We start from the raw sequence: 17108 nt of genomic DNA, 5'->3' as shown, positions 1-17108 counted from the left end.
GTCCATCAATAAAATGTATCCATACAGATAGTCTGTATTTACTGCTCTACGGTGCAGCGTGTAATACAAATGTCAGGACACCTGTACACACCAGTCTGACCTAATATTTAATACATTTTAATCTTCTGGAGAGTATCTCCTCTTAATTAATTCCAAAAGAACACTATTGCAGGAGTAACTCTACTGCCCCACAATATTAATATTTTATAAATTGAATAATATTCAATGATTTGAAATGTTTTGAAATTTGTTTTGCAAAAGTAATAAATCCCAAACCATAAATATTCAACATGCCAGGAGAAAAATCACCTATGACCCAGGCATTGTTTCAATTGTCCAAACTTCTTGCTATAGTCAGCAGTCATGATGGCATAATGTCTGCCACTGTTGATCATGTGTTCCAGTTTCCGACCACATATAGCCTCTGTAGTTTGCATTTTCATCTCTTAAAAAGGCAAGTGTTTCTGCTTTCTCTCTATTTTGTCTGCTAGGATCAATTTCTACATCTTCCCAGCAGAGGCCACTCTAACTGCAGAGATTCTTGCTAAACTTCATACAGGGTAAGCATCTCATCACAAGCATTCAACAATATACTGTAATATAACATAACCAGAAGAAAGGAAGAAATAAAAAGCCTGGTTTAGGATTAAGAGGGAAAAAATACCATTACCTTGTTTTAGGGATAGAAGAATTAATAAAACTAGAATTGAAAGTCTCTGAAGATACTTTATCAGTGTGACAGTACTTTTTGCATGATCTATTACTGGATACATATGGTCTTACATGTTAATATGAGTAAGTGATAGTTTGAAATCAAAGTAGTGAAATCAAGTACTATGCACAAACATAAAAACATAATTTTTCAGAGAATGTGTGTATTTTTGTTATTTTTCCATGCCTGCTCTCCAGCCCCAAGCACATCCCATATGCTTTACTACACTTTACTGTATGGCATTGATTACAGTCAAATCATGCAGTATAATCAACTTGCTTATATATGCTTGCATTACCACTACTCTGTCTGTATTCAGTTTGCCCGTGTCTCCGTGCATAGAATGTTGATTTCAGTAAGCTTAAGGAGCAATTATTATTAGTAGTAGTAATAATAGAAGTAAGCTAGTAGTAAATAATTACATTTGATAAATAAGTGTTGGAATAGCACATAAGCATACGTAGGGTGCACACAAAAGCACTGCCTCTTTCTCGCAAAGTTTCAGCTGTCAGTGAAGTGATTGTCCGAACAAATTCACAATGACAATATGTAGATAAAACACTTCACAAAATTACTTTTGCACATCAGACATTTATTAGATTTGCACAGGGGTTCAGTGTACAGTAACAGTGCATTGCAATAAACCCTAGTCATGGTGAAGCGCTCTGTAAAATCACTAGCAACAAATTCAAGTAGACACTCATGGGAACAGCTGGGGCAGAAGTCCCTACACACACACACACACTGGAGGCTTGTATCTGCAAAACTGAACAATATTGCAAGCGAACAGCAGACTGCTACTTGCTTGCATGCTTATCTCTCATCTTCAAAACAGATCTTAATAGAAGAGGAGGAAAATGAAAGGAAAAAAAGAGACATGGTGATGTTAATCCCATCTAATAGTCCTTCATCAGTTTTTGCAATCTTTCAATTTTGAATTTGCTGAAGATATTTTTGCATGGGAAGGCCCTTTACAATGACAGACATGTACAGACTTGTATACATTCACTGTTGGTGCCACAACCTCACTGCTGTCTACACAGGAACGAAGGGCACTGCCACTCACTCGCACTCTCACACTGAGCTTGTTGCTCTTCATAGGAAACGGGGCAAGAAATCTGGACAAACACAGCAACACTATGGTGTAAACTACACAGGTACCAGTACGCAACGAGAAGGAGGCAGGCAGAGGGGCTTTTGTGGCAACAGCTCTCAGGAATGGGAGGAAAAAATTGAAAATAGAAAAATGCAAAAAGCCTCAGCCTGTAGCACTCTTATGTCTACCCTAAAAACTAAAGCAACCCTGGCATTTGAACTGTTAAAAGTGAATCTGTGAAAATGAAATGAGGGGACAGACACAGCAATTTTATTTAGCAGCTAGACTTTTATACTCAACCGTTAAACAGCATGGAACCTTTTTCCTTTCTCTTTTGCATCTTGAATTACAGTTGCTACGGCACCAGAAGGGGACTACACAGAGAGCCTTTTGTTCCAACTGGGCCAAAGTTGCCCTTGAACAAATGCAGTTTAGTTAAGTGCAAAATACTTTATAATTTAGGGTTTTATAAATAAATACTTAACACCATAAGGATTCTAAAAGGTAGCATACTATTCAAGCTTCTTTTATCAGCTTATGGAATAAAACCTTTCACTATTGTTTGGGACAGGTTATATTCACTGGTCCATAACCTTTGCTTTGGTCTATATATATATATATATTTTTTTTTTCTTTTCTTTTTTTGAAGATCCTAAATCTCATTGTTCTAATGCCGATTGGAAAATAAATCTGAAATCTAAAAATCAGAAGGAATGCGAGAGTGAAGAAATGTTTTTTTGGGGTGTGGGGTATCCTAGCATGATGTGTGGTGTTAAGGGGTGGTGCGTGTGCCCCTCTAAGAGCTGTAGCACACGCCCCCCCGCCCGGAGCCTGCGCCACTGTTCTGTCACACCGCAGGGCTCTATTTCTTGGCCTTGCCCTGGGCAGCCACCGCCTCCATGGCTTTACGCACGGTCTCCTCGTCTCCCAGGAACTGCATGGGCTTCACGGGTTTCAGGTTCTTGTCCAGCTCATACAGGATGGGGATGCCTGTGGGCAGGTTCAGCTCCATGATGGCCTCCTCCGACATGCCTGTGAACAAACACAAAGTCCAGAGGTTGAGGGTCCTGCCAAGCACTTGGGATCATCTCCCAACATAGGATACGGCAGCCCTAGATCCTTACTGGATTGCTATACCGCAAACAGGAAACGGGCAAAAATAATCTACAATTGACCCAAGAGGAACAAGTCAACAAATCAAAATCAATCAACTAGAGTAACTGAGCAGACTTTAATTTGAAATATTCATAATGATGGTATGTACCTTCCAGGTGCTTGACAATGCCCCTCAGACTGTTGCCGTGGGCAGCAATCAGGACCCTCTTGCCCTCCTTGATCTGTGGCACAATTTCCTCATTCCAGAAGGGCAGGGCACGGGCAATGGTGTCCTTCAGGCTTTCACAGGAGGGCAGCTGATCCTCCGTCAGGTCAGCATAGCGCCGGTCCTGTGGGGAAACGGGGACACTGCTGTGAGCACAACGACAGGAGGCACCGATTTACAATAGCACCAGGACTGAAAACTAGTCTAGTCAGGCATACAGATGGGATTGGATAACGCTGTCCCTGCTGAGGTCAGTCGTAAAGTAAATCAAAGGTCGGTATTGGTCCCTAGTGACGGTCATATCTGAAGGACAAACTTTGAACTTTGAACGACCGTGTATTTTGTGCAATACATGAACTTGAGTGGGTCTGAAGAAATAAACAAGGTCATTAGTCACGCAAAGTAAAGAAAATAACTACTCAAAAGTATGAAATTCATGCATGTTAGTGATGGGGAAAACACCAAAACACAGATCATCACAATAACTGTTGAATACATTTCAGGTTATTTATACTTAAAATAGAACTAGTATGCCTAGGTTGAAAAACTATACAGATATTACTGGTGTGCTACTCGTCAGTGGAATTTTGCAGACAATTTCATATGGCAGACCCCCCCCCCTTTAATAAAATATGCCCGGTCGTTGCTTTGCTTACGGAGGGACACGGCTGATTTATCTGAAGAAGTCTCACTCTGCAGCACTAAGGAGCAATGTAAATTACAGATCTTGGATTCTTCGGTATTTTAGATTTTTTGTGTGCGTGTTTTACTGCAGTGGAACAGTCAGTCAATCTCCACACAGCTCAATCCCCATTATATCATTTCATCCTCCACTGGCTCCAAGCCACACATCCAATAATGATCCCCGTGTCAGCGCTGGCTCTGCACTGCAGAAGCCCATGTAGTGGAACACTGGTTGCTATGACGATGACCTCATTGCTTGTCCAACCAGCGAGCGCAGCAGCGAGCGCCTCCAGCAACGGGCAAGGCTCACCCAAAGCTGCTCCCATAGGCCAGAAAGCACCCATGTCAGGTTTCAGACAATCAAGACATTCTATCACTTGCACTGTGCTCAATATAAAAGACAGCCCTTATACAACACTGATACATAATACAATGCATACAAGAATCTGTACAAAACTGCAATGCATTTGATTCATGCAATTCCAGTCATGATATACAGAGGAGCAGTTAAGATAAAACCTTGCCAGAGGTGACAGACCCCATATTGATGTGATATGTTAGTTCAGGGTCTTATTTTTTAAATCTAGTGAGAGACATCTGGCAACATAAACTACCACTTCAAATCAAATAAGTTGTACTAGTTGTACTAGTTGTACTGCAATTAACTCGGATTAAGCAACCAAATTATGAGCTAGCTTCTCTAAATCAAAATGAATTAATAATGTGGACAAAACAAAATCAAAAATAAATCCTTAAACAATATGAATGGGCAAAATGTTCTGAGGACAGGATTAATAAATCACGGGCTCAATTCAACCCAGCATGGCCTCCATGGAGATGATTACCTTGCTGATGACACTGTAAAAGTCATGGTCAGGATCCATGGAAGGGGGAGGGATGTCAAAGGAGCGCCTCCAGATCTTGACCTGCGCTTCTCCGTGCTTGGCGGCCGTCTCGGCCTTGTTCAACCCAGTCAGGCCACCGTAGTGCCGTTCATTCAGCCGCCAGGTCCGGTGCACTGGCAGCCACATCTGATCGATACCATCCAGCACGATCCACAGTGTGCGGATAGCCCTCTTCAGCACCGAGGTGTAGCACACATCGAACTCATAGCCTGCCTCTGTGAAGGGACCAGGAAGACAGAGAGAAGGGCTCAGTCTTGCTCCAACTAACAGGCATTAGCTAACAGGCATCTGTGTGCCAATATAGATGAAGATTTTAGCTAACGATTTGGTTATAAACATTAATCTAATAACGTGTTGCTTAAAGAGCTTGACCTGACCTGACCATGACTTGTGGCAGTGACTGGCTGTTTTAGCTAGGTCCAGTATTGTAATGGGTTACAGGCTGAAATAATATGTATACTTGTACTACAACTGGCTTGATGCATACTGTTCTGAGGAGGATAAGAACAATAATAGGTGGTCTACGAGTTTTATTATACATTTTAGGCCTTCTAACCACTGGACCTCAAAATCTCCAAAATCACACTAAAGAGTAGGGCTGCGGCTTCAGTAGCGCTCTGTCACTCAGTTTTAACCACCAGATCTGTGCCTTACAAATTGCACAACTCCTGCCTGTTGCGTAAATCATTTGCCACTCATCACATACCCTCTCTCAGGATGGGCCTGAATATCTACGCTTTAATTCAAATTATAACACTCCTGTGTGCCACCCAGCCACCACTAGCATTTAATGAGTCACATTCATTGGTTCACATAACATTCCCTTTCCAACCTCCTGGGCACACACCAGTGATGTAAAATGCAAAAGACTTTGTTCTACAATTTTTCCCCCCTTCTAAATCTATTGTGGTTTTATCCTACTTCATGTCTGGAAAAAAAGCACATCAGCTCAGACTGACTCAGGGCTGTCACTGCCATGAATCTGATGCATCAGTTCCTACGTACAGAGCAGCACGTAGTCCACATCCTCCGGAAAATTACAGGGCTAGAGGATGGGCAGGGCCACACAGTCAAATGGGAGTCACTACAGAAGCAGGAGGGACCGTGGGGGGGGGAGCTCGACAAGAAGGGAAAGTGGTTCTTTATGAAGCCTGCAGAAGGGGCTGGATCACAGGGAGGAGTTAAATCAGGGGAGGTGGTGACTGGTAGTAAAACAGGCAGGACACCCAGGAAGAGGGATTTTGGAGGTACACCTAATGAACTTGGTACTTGCAGAACTAGTAATCACATTTACCATTACACATCACCACGTCTGTATTCGTTCTGGGGAAAAGAATTAAGGCACAAGGGGTTCCCCCTCCTACATGTGCAGCTAGTTTCAATACTAAATAAGTCATGAAACATTAGCCAAAGTAGCAGATATTACTAATGTAATGAAATCACTACTGCCTCTAACTAGATACTAGTCCACTCCCTGTAGGCTGGTTTCAATCATACTGCTCCTTACACAAGATTTTATTACACTGACCCAGTTCATCGATTTACAATTATGCCACTAACCAAATAATTCTTCATAAAAGTCCCACACTGCGGGTTTCTGAATAGACGGACAAAATCTCATTGTAAAAGTGCAGAAACAGTGAAAGCGTGCCTCTCTCTTTGTCCCTTTCACCTTGGACCCGTGAAATAGATTTCAACGAAATGCAAAACCAAAGGTGTCCTTGCATCATTTTCCAGTTACTGTCAGTCATTGTGAAACGAGATTACCAAAGAAGGCCAGCAAGCAGCCCTTACAGCACACGGGTGCAACTTGACTAAAATAATGAGGGCCCAGCAGATCAATGCATGAAAAAATCATAGGATTGGGAAAAAAAAAAAAAAGTGCTGGAATGACATGAAAACCACATAAACCGAGGTTTAATAATACCTTACCTTGAATCACTATGTATTTAAACCTACTCATTCTAGACTTAATTGCACACTAGTCCAGGCTCACCTACGGAAAAGCACCACATCAACCCGCGGTCACTGAATCAAATGCTTAGCAATATATGCATTAGCAGCCATGGGCAATTATTTCGTCGATACAATTTTTAATAAACCGCACATCACAAAAACAAAATGCGTTCAATAGCCTAGCACCCACTCCCGCATTCAGTACATAGACAACATACACCGGCCGATGCAGTGGAGACGCCAGGCCGTGCGGCGCTTTATCCGCAATCATTCATTTCTAGGATCAATACATCGTGAGTTGCGTAATCATTTCGTCTGCGTGTGATACCATTATGCCGGATAAAAAAATAAAATAAAATAAATGCCTGCGGGGACTACAATTTCAGCCTCATCTGAAATGGATGAAAATGTATTTATTAGTTACCAGTTATGCTATTTAAATCAGTGTATAGCAGCAGTATTCACTCGACAAACCCCCCGCACCTTTGAGCGCCTCTCCGCCCCTCTTGGCCTCCGCAGCGCCGGCGTCGCTCAGGTCGGCGTCGAACCAGCCGCAGAAGCGGTTCTCCTGGTTCCAGCAGCTCTCTCCGTGGCGGATCAGCACCAGCTTGTACGCGGCCATCCTCACAGCTTCAGCTTCCTTACTCGGGGTCCGAGGAGTGGAGGAGAGCGGCAGTGTGGGGTCCGGGCAGCGGCTCTCGTCACAGGGCGCACTGCGCAGACGCGGACTCCTGCGGGCTGACTGACTGTAGCTCTTCCGCCACAGCGCGGCAATGTGACCTTCAGTGCCCGTGGTGCGGCCGCTTCACTGCCGGGCTTAAAGTCACACCGTTGCGTTTACAGCAAGCGTTTTATATTATTCGCGTCGTGCACGCAAAATTGGCAGCGTGACTTGAATTAAGCAATGTACTATCACACGCTGTTTGAAATGAATCCACACAAATGGCCCAGCAAACAAGAAAGGCGCTATATGCAGAGGACGTCATCAGACACAACTCGTCACGCCTGAGGACTGCTGTTTTTAAGCCCTTATCTAGTGCGGTTTTATTTAAATAGTTTAAACAGACCACTTTAAAAGTTTACCTTGATCTAGACCAAATCAAGACTATAACTTACCCACGAGTGGTAAATTATGAACTGGTGCCCTGTTGCATTCTCATTTAAAAGTAGTACAAAGTGGCTTGTAACAATACAATTGAACTGCAAGTGCATAGAAGTAAATAGTAGTCAACTTTTTGGGTTGATAAGATCTTTGAATGGGCGCTTGCTCTATACAGTGTCTAATATTTACCTGTAATTAAAAATGGAAATTACATCATGCAATACAAAGTTAGAGCTCATCTGGATACTGTGGACAGTTCTGGGCTCCACACTTCAAGAAAGATATCGCTGCTCTAGAGGCAGTTCAGAGGAGAGCAAGCAGACTTATTCCAGGTCTGAAGGGAAAGTCCTACTGAGAGACTGAGGAACTGAACCTTTTCACCCTGGAACAGAGGAGACTACATGGGGACTTGATCCAAGTCTTCAAAATCATGAAAGGCATCGACCACATCAAACCAGAGGAGCTTTTCCAGATCAGCAGGGACACACGCACTCGGGGACACAAATGGAAATTGGGTTTAAAGGCATTCAAGATGGAAAACAGGAGACACTTCTTTACACAGAGAGTCGTCACAATCTGAACAAACTCCCCAGCGATGTGGTAGATGCTGAACATTTTGAAACATTTAAAAATAGACTGGATAGGATCCTTGCATCCTCTCGTTTGTAAACTTTCTTATGTTCTTATGTTCTAATAAAAATAATGTCAATCAAAACTTCTCAGGATGGCATTTGGCACTTTTGGTGTCCTTGACACAGATATGGTTTTGTGGTATAGATCGTTATATGTAATATTCATTTTAGTAGCACCTGAGGATATTCTCCTCAACACTGACCTCTTTTCAAATACATTAATTTTGAACACTTGAACAATGCACAGTAAAAGGTTATATGAGTGCAAAACGTATTTCAGATAGCTTTGCAGACTGCTCCTTTTTTTATTTATTTTTTATTTTGTATTTTAAAAGCAAATAGAAAACTAAGGAAATATAGTGTTTTTTGGTTAAATAAAAATGACAAGCTTAACTTAGATATCCTTATCCAGGGCCACTTACAATCATTACAATATATCACATTTTTACATACAATTAACCATGTATAAATTTTGTTTTTTACTGGAGCAATCTAGGTACAGTACTTTGCTCCAGAGAACAACAGCAACAGTGTCCCCCACCTGGGATTGAACCCACAACCCTCCACTCAGCAGTCCAGACCCCTGTCCACTCCTCCAATTTCACAAAGTCATGAAGTTATGTTTTCTAAAACAGGCAGACAAAACTAAACAATTGAACAGTAGTCTCTTTTCAATGTAATTGTCATTTTCTTTCGTTACAGTTACAGTGCATTTGTTTCAATTCTGTTGTAATATTATAGATGCTTGCATACTGTTTTTTAGATTATGTAAAATCAAAAAAAAAATTGATTCTTTGTGTTTGTGTTCTTTGTGGGTTCCCCTCTGTTCTCCCTCAATTCATGCACTAATTATATATATATATATATATATATATATATATATATATATATATATATATATATATATATATATATATATATATATATCCTTAAATTTGAGCAAACACAGTAATGTTATACTAAAGTTACACAAGAGGGCTTTGTGTCAGTCTAGAATGCACAAAAAAGTGTTCAGAAAGCAATCAAAAGGAAACTTTATGCCAGTCAGAACCATTTTATTAGAAACTTACCAAGGGGAAGAAGGCTACTACATGCTTTTGATAATATATATTTAGAGTATTTTACTTCTTTCATATTAGGAGAGTTTTACAAATGAGTAGTAATTAGAATGAGGGATGTATACATTAATATATGGTTGTGAAGACATTCAAGATTAAGATTCAAGGCTACGTGTGGGCAGAGAGTCACCCCCTGCTGGTGGGTTAAAAGGTATATTTTCATTTTTATGGGTTGGCACAATTTACCAGTCCCAAAACCAGTCAACGTGTGCCCTGAAGCTGGAGCATAGCCAGAGGCCAAACTTATTTTCCAGAAGGCAGTTTATTCCTGAGCCTCTTAACCCCAGCCTGCCAGTGTCTCTGGTGATTATCAGCAGATTCCATCAATTGCTGTCCATTAAGTCTCGCTTCTTTCCAAACTGTCTGGGTCGCGATCGCCTCTTTGGTCGAAATCTGCGCATCTGATCACTGAAGTCTTCATGGAGCATTTTCACATAGCCACGGGGCTCACATAGGTTCTGTGGAGAGTGATAACTTTAGGAAGTCACAGAAAACATATTTCCAAGTGTTGAAAACAACCATTCTGGACATGTATATTGGGAGTCTCTGAAATCAAGGATAAGATCATTTTTCATGCATTTGAGGTTGTTGTTTTTTTACCTGGAACTTGGAGTAGAATTCCTTATAACCTCCATCCAGAATATATAGCTCTGGATAAAACAACTGAGGATAGACATTAAGGGTCCTGTCAATCTTTCTCAGATAACGACAGCTGGAAATGAGGGAGAAAAAAGGGACAATATTAGATAAACTGGTGACTCCAATTCCAAATTCATTCTGCCATTTTATTAGGCATTGCTCCAATGCAGCACCAACATGCAAGTGTCTGCAAGGAGGCTGTGTAAGTCTCAAGGATGATATCAATATCAGAACATCAGGATTTACACTTACAGCCGGGGGCCCCGCTCTGAGGAGAACTCGCAGTGGAAGACTAGCACTTTTCTGGACGAGGGGCTGTCTGAAGGTGGGCTTCTCACAGTGGGGATTTCCTGCATGGCAGCAGCCGGTGATCTGCTCCCTGGGCTGGCACTGGGTGTCTGAGGGCCGCTGTCTGGGAGATGGGCTGTGCCTGGGGGACTGTCAGGAAGTGCGACCCTGGGGGACAGCCTAGACTGGACACAGTCTTGGAGTAGCGCGGCCTGCAGCTGAGCTTCACAGTAAAGGTTTACAGCTCCCTGTGTGGATATCCAGTACACATACCATTCCTTTATTAAATGGATGCTTTATCTGATCCCACCTAAAATATTTCATATTCCAACCCATAATTACACAATGTCTGTTTTACATTATTAGAAATCTTAAAGATCAGATACATTCACAGACAGTTCAAACAGGTACACTCTTTCTTTAATGTAGTTCACTAAAAAATGTATTTTAAATATAAATATATATGTACTATATTGCTTCATTGTGGTAACGTAATTCAGTGCTTTACATTTAACCTGATTGTGATTTACAGAAGTCAAAATCTTAGAAAGAGTTCTAGATGTACCTTAATATGCCCTCCTTGGTACTCATAAGGGTATCGGCAATCAACAATAAGGTAGTCCTCCACTTGCCGACTGTACTCTCCTGTGAGGAGAGATGCCACCTGCAGGAAAACACAGACACTGCATTCAATTTTCACCTCACAAGGGTAGACTTTCATACTCAAGGACTCCAAGGCTGCAGGATGTTTGGCTTTTACCTCCAACTTAGGACTCAGTTCCTTAATTGAACCACTTATCTATTTAGCTGAACAAATATAACAGGTTTTCCTAGTTGTGAGCAGATGCAATGATGCCCGTAAAAGCCGCAGCACTGTAGCAGAAGTACAGTTTGGCAGCTCTGCTCTGACACAATAGTAACCAAGTCTTCATTAGAATGGAATTGTGTACTCACTGTCTGTCCAGAAATATACTGCAGGTCCTGGTGTTCTCCCTTCTCCACAGGAAACAAGTGGGTCTGTTAAAACAGTCATCTTCTTTATTTTCTCATTTTTAATTCCACAAATCACTGCATTATTTCTTTTAGACAGCTTTTATTTTCCTCTGACAGTCACATCAGGGACTGGGTAATCCCCACCATACCAATGGCTTGCCCCTCAGAACGGCACGTGGATCGCACAATAAATCTTTCTAACAGTACCAAAGATTCTGCCTCTCAACGAAGAAGGTGCTGTTACAGAGATTTGGCATCAATCACTTGCATTTCTGTGAGGCAATTAAGCTAATTGCTACCCATGAATATTACTATTGCATCATATCTCTAAAATTGAATCTGCCATGGGACCTTTCCAAATATTTGAGTATTTCCTTTGTTGGCTCATTAAAGCTCTTTACTCTTTAACTGTTGCTCATGCAATCACTCCCTTCTCACCTTGCTGAAGTCTCCAATCAAACTCCTGTTATCAATTGCAGACTCTGGGATGTCCAGAAGGGGCACCTGACGCCGGGTCTTCAGCCTCTGAAGGGGGTGCAGACTCTGCAAGGCATAAATCTGGATTCAAACTGGTGGGTGTGCAAAATCTAAACACATTCTCAAGAAATAGGTTCATATTCAGATTATAATTGACGCTAAGTAATCATGTGACACTTGTGTAAAATTGGCATTGGAAAGGAGTTTTCACATAACCTGTGAATCTGTGAATTTGGTTATTTTTTATCTGTAAAATCAAACTGGAAATCAAAGAGGTGAATGTTTGTGTCTTGTGCCTGGCCCTTTATGCCTGCTCTGGGTCACTCTCTCCAGTGTGACTCACTGGATGGGCCGGCAGCTCTGTCTGTTGCTGACCACAGCTCTCCTCAGCCTGCGGGCTCCGGCTCCAGCCTGCTTCATCGTGGGGGTCAGTGGGGCTGGCAAACAGGCTGGAGAGCTTCACTCTGAACCGCTTCTGTGCCAACCAAAAATAGTAATGTATTCCTAATTGTTTCCTTTGTTGAGGAGTTTGTAACCTGTCCACACAACATCTATTCAATGCTGCTGTGGGAGCTTGCGTAGTGATTAAACAAATGAAACTCCTAAATCAGCATACACAGCATTCTAGAGCTGTAACTAAAAAGGACAGCAAACTGAACATGCAAAAGATAAGGGGGATTTGCTGCCAGCATTGTGTTAACATTTGGTCTATAGCTTAAAAATATATAGAAAGCTGTTTTTGAAAGACAATCCATGATTTACTTATTGCTGTGGGGGTCAAGAGTCTAAGACTGTGTGTCACATAATCTTACATTTTCCTTATTCGCCTGATGGTCACTCTCTTCATTCTTGATTTTCACTCTTTCAGACAGTTTTTTCTGCAAAAGAGATGGTCTGTTTTCAGACATTATAAATCCTACGAGGCCACTATCACTTTGAAATGATCTTACCATTTTAGAATGAGTGCACTTCGGAGACTTGCATCTGCAAAAAAAAAAAAAGAAGACAAAATTGCACAATTAAAAGTTTCATAACATTTATATTTAAAATACATGGAATGATTTAAAATATATTTTAGTCCGTACATCATTTATTTATCTTATAGGTGTTACACTATACAGTGAGGGAAAAAAGTATTTGATCCCCTGCTGATTTTGTACGTTTGCCCACTGACAAAGAAATGATCAGTCTATAATTTTAATGGTAGGTGTATTTTAACAGTGAGAGACAGAATAACAACAAACAAATCCAGAAAAACGCATTTCAAAAAAGTTATAAATTGATTTGCATGTTAATGAGGGAAATAAGTATTTGATCCCCTATCGATCAGCAAGATTTCTGGCTCCCAGGTGTCTTTTATACAGGTAACGAGCTGAGATTAGGAGCACTCTCTTAAAGGGAGTGCTCCTAATCTCAGCTCGTTACCTGTATAAAAGACACCTGTCCACAGAAGCAATCAATCAATCAGATTCCAAACTCTCCACCATGGCCAAGACCAAAGAGCTGTCCAAGGATGTCAGGGACAAGATTGTAGACCTACACAAGGCTGGAATGGGCTACAAGACCATCGCCAAGCAGCTTGGTGAGAAGGTGACAACAGTTGGTGCGATTATTCGCAAATGGAAGAAACACAAAATAACTGTCAGTCTGCCTCGGTCTGGGGCTCCATGCAAGATCTCACCTCGTGGAGTTTCAATGATCATGAGAACAGTGAGGAATCAGCCCAGAACTACACGGGAGGATCTTGTTAATGATCTCAAGGCAGCTGGGACCATAGTCACCAAGAAAACAATTGGTAACACACTATGCCGTGAAGGACTGAAATCCTGCAGCACCCGCAAGGTCCCCCTGCTCAAGAAAGCACATGTACAGGCCCGTCTGAAGTTTGCCAGTGAACATCTGAATGATTCAGAGGAGAACTGGGTGAAAGTGTTGTGGTCAGATGAGACCAAAATCGAGCTCTGTGGCATCAACTCAACTCGCCGTGTTTGGAGGAGGAGGAATGACCCCAAGAACACCATCCCCACCGTCAAACATGGAGGTGGAAACATTATGCTTTGGGGGTGATTTTCTGCTAAGGGGAGAGGACAACTGCACCGCATCAAAGGGACGATGGACGGGGCCATGTACCGTCAAATCTTGGGTGAGAACCTCCTTCCCTCAGCCAGGGCATTGCAAATGGGTCATGGATGGGTATTCCAGCATGAAAATGACCCAAAACACACAGCCAAGGCAACAAAGGAGTGGCTCAAGAAGAAGCACATTAAGGTCCTGGAGTGGCCTAGCCAGTCTCCAGACCTTAATCCCATAGAAAATCTGTGGAGGGAGCTGAAGGTTCGAGTTGCCAAACGTCAGCCTCGAAACCTTAATGACTTGGAGAGGATCTGCAAAGAGGAGTGGGACAAAATCCCTCCTGAGATGTGTGCAAACCTGGTGGCCAACTACAAGAAACGTCTGACCTCTGCGATTGCCAACAAGGGTTTTGCCACCAAGTACTAAGTCGAAGGGGTCAAATACTTATTTCCCTCATTAACATGCAAATCAATTTATAACTTTTTTGAAATGCGTTTTTCTGGATTTTTTTGTTGTTATTCTGTCTCTCACTGTTAAAATACACCTACCATTAAAATTATAGACAGATAATTTCTTTGTCAGTGGGCAAACATACAAAATCAGCAGGGGATCAAATACTTTTTTCCCTCACTGTATATTGCACATCACTGTATATTTCTATATATTTTCCACATGGATACTAATATATTTAAAATACATCTCATATATATTAAATATATTGAATTACCTATTTTGACTTCTTCTTCCTCCCTCTAATGTGATGCTGTCTGCAGAGTGAAAACCAAAAACAAGTATGTTCATGCTTTTACAGAAAAATGACAAACTGTATTACTCTAGTTTAAGAGCTTTGCACTAGTAGTCTAATATTTAGTTCAAATCGACACAATGCAGACGGCTGATCTAATCAAAACGTAGACATGCCACCAGGCTCATTAAAAATGCCACACTGCGAGCCCAAACCTGTCGGCGTCGTCATCTCCTCGGAAACCCTGCTGTCTGCCGCCGGGCTGGGAGTCAGGAGCTCGGGGGACAGGCGAAGTCTTCTCCGGGGGGTGGCGCTATATTGAAACAGAGTATACCGCTATATATGTACAGTTGTTAACAGCATACCACTTTGCATATAAAATGCGTACAATATAGAAAATATTACATGCACTGGCACTGCAACGAATACAGCGACTTTGTATACAGGTGTGCATCTGTACGCACCTTCCCTGACAGTGCAGCTTCCTCAGACTGCTGGAGAGATCCGAGACCGGAGACAAGGTCCACACTGGACAGTTTTCTGGTTGGGTCTGAAGTTCTTCTGGCGATGGCATCGGTGTCCCCATCTCTGAATTACGTTAAAAAAAGTTATTCAAAGCGGATGATGATAAAGTTTCCATTATCTTGTTGCTCACATGGTATGTTGCTGAATGCAGTACATTGAATTATTATTATTATTATTATTATTATTATTATTATTATTATTATTATTATTATAATTACGTATTTTAATATATTTTATTTATCTTGACATTATGACACGTCTTGTACATGCCTGCTTGCAGACCAATTGAATTATATTAATATAGCACACAATTATTACAACGAATTTTTTTTTTGTGGCATTATAAAACAACCACAACATTTTTGCTAGTTTTGCTTCTTCAATACTGTTTCTGTTCCCCTCTTGGTGTACACTAAACAGATGCCATCAACATAATCATTACAAAAGAAAAACTGATGTAGCTGATGCATGACCATCACTCTTATCTCTGTGTGAAGATACTGTGGCTTCAATGGGGTATTACCTATTAGCTGCAAGAACAACCTTGATTTTAGAAGAACAGTGATTTAATTATGCTTAGAAGAATAAATGAGCATTGTTGACTGGAGTATCATATAAAGAACATACCTTGTGTGTCTCTTGCTGTGGACTGCAGTGTTTACACTCCTGAGCCTGAGTCTGTGTCACAAGGAGCTGGTGCTTTCTATTGTCTCTGTTTACTCTGCTTTCTGCAGCTCTGTGCAAATCCCCTCCCCTGGAGACAGCTGTTGCTACAACAAGCTCCACAGACGCCATGCTGGTCCAAGCTTTTCTACCCCCAGCTAGCTAGCCACGCCACCTCATCAACACTAATTTAACATTTCACACCCAAGCCCACAAACACCAACACTAACACACACACAGCCTGAAGAATAGAAGCTGTCTCAGACAAGCCACGCACCTTAGCATTAGAATTGTAAAGGATGTTTGTGAGTAAATCTAAGATAGTCTCAATGACAACAATGACAATTGAACAATAATGTATTTGACATATATATATATATATATATATATATATATATAATTTTACACTAATAATAATAATAATAATAATAATAATAATAATAATAATTATAATAATAATAAAAATTCTGATTTAAGCATGCTTGTAATTTAGTTTTATATACAAAGGTTAAAACTCCTGTAACAATTGTAAATCTTTAGCATAAAACAACTAAGACATGCAGTGGGTTCATAGATTAACCAAATCATTTTTTTAATAGTTCCCCCTTTCAACTCTGGGAAACAAAGGTTTCTTGTTTGGGTGAATCACCTTTTAGAGAACTACCTTGCAGGGCACTATTCTGCTTACTGCACCTTTCTACTGTGTAACAGGTCCAGGCTTGCACCTTACATTTTTCAGTAAAGAGTTATGTGTTTATTTGTGTAAAATGTAAGCATAAGTATTTAATTCAACTGAATTCCACTTACTAAAACGATCTGCATGACAACTAAAAACATCACTTGACTATGAGGAACTTTGTGCATTAAAATATACACAAACATGCATTCAACACAATAAATACAGTCTTTGTAAGTTACTATATTTCGCTGTGTATTATCCATTCATTCAGGGGGGAGGAGTTTAGGATTGCGATGTGGCACGCACAGTGTGCTAGTTCGTGTACCGCAGATGTCCGCAGGTCTGCGCGGATCTGCGCTTCTCCACCAATGGAATCGGTGGGATTCTGCATATCTGCGCGGAACTCCGGAAATCTGCGCCACAAGAAGGCGAGAGTGGGCGGTGCTTGCACGCAACGGGCGGAGCTCAGGACCAATGGCAGCAGTGGGAGGGTTTCCCGG

General features: G+C 41.4%; 2 protein-coding genes across 4 annotated transcripts; both read right to left on the bottom strand.

Moving 5' to 3' along the window:
• Nucleotides 1-1283: 1283 nt before the first annotated feature.
• Nucleotides 1284-7484, bottom strand: LOC136715601 (phosphoglycerate mutase 1). The gene is made up of 4 exons (XM_066692866.1): nt 7158-7484; nt 4659-4933; nt 3073-3253; nt 1284-2840 (listed from the first exon to the last, which is right to left on the bottom strand). The coding sequence occupies exons 1-4, from the start codon at nt 7294-7296 to the stop codon at nt 2671-2673; spliced, it is 765 nt and encodes a 254-aa protein (XP_066548963.1). The 5' UTR covers nt 7297-7484; the 3' UTR covers nt 1284-2670.
• A 1903-nt stretch (nt 7485-9387) lies between these two features.
• cdc25d (cell division cycle 25 homolog d) lies at nt 9388-15959 on the bottom strand. 3 transcript variants are annotated; one of them, XM_066693063.1, is made up of 13 exons: nt 15894-15959; nt 15206-15329; nt 14957-15054; nt 14724-14763; nt 12874-12907; nt 12736-12801; nt 12267-12398; nt 11885-11989; nt 11408-11470; nt 11019-11117; nt 10418-10701; nt 10127-10238; nt 9388-9984 (listed from the first exon to the last, which is right to left on the bottom strand). In XM_066693063.1, the coding sequence occupies exons 2-13, from the start codon at nt 15325-15327 to the stop codon at nt 9850-9852; spliced, it is 1290 nt and encodes a 429-aa protein (XP_066549160.1). In that variant the 5' UTR covers nt 15328-15329; nt 15894-15959; the 3' UTR covers nt 9388-9849. The 3 variants fall into 3 exon arrangements, with proteins under 3 accessions (XP_066549160.1, XP_066549159.1, XP_066549161.1); XM_066693062.1 differs by having other exon boundaries at nt 12736-12907; XM_066693064.1 differs by lacking the exon at nt 12736-12801.
• Nucleotides 15960-17108: the final 1149 nt, after the last annotated feature.

Source organism: Amia ocellicauda, chromosome 20, assembly GCF_036373705.1.
Source record: "Amia ocellicauda isolate fAmiCal2 chromosome 20, fAmiCal2.hap1, whole genome shotgun sequence".
Lineage (NCBI taxonomy): Eukaryota > Metazoa > Chordata > Actinopteri > Amiiformes > Amiidae > Amia > Amia ocellicauda.
This window is presented reverse-complemented; position numbering and strand designations above follow the sequence as displayed.

Coding starts and splice junctions, on each gene's coding strand:
- LOC136715601 (XM_066692866.1), bottom strand. CDS start 7,296: ATGGCCGCGTACAAGCTGGTGCTGATCCGCCACGGAGAGAGCTGCTGG. Junction 3,254..4,658: donor TTTACAGTGTCATCAGCAAG/GTAATCATCTCC, acceptor GTTTCCCCACAG/GACCGGCGCTATGCTGACCT. Junction 2,841..3,072: donor CATTGTCAAGCACCTGGAAG/GTACATACCATC, acceptor GTTTGTTCACAG/GCATGTCGGAGGAGGCCATC.
- cdc25d (XM_066693062.1), bottom strand. CDS start 15,327: ATGGGGACACCGATGCCATCGCCAGAAGAACTTCAGACCCAACCAGAA. Junction 12,908..14,723: donor GGAAGAAGAAGTCAAAATAG/GTAATTCAATAT, acceptor TTTTTTTTGCAG/ATGCAAGTCTCCGAAGTGCA. Junction 11,990..12,266: donor CAGAGCTGCCGGCCCATCCA/GTGAGTCACACT, acceptor TATGCCTTGCAG/AGTCTGCACCCCCTTCAGAG.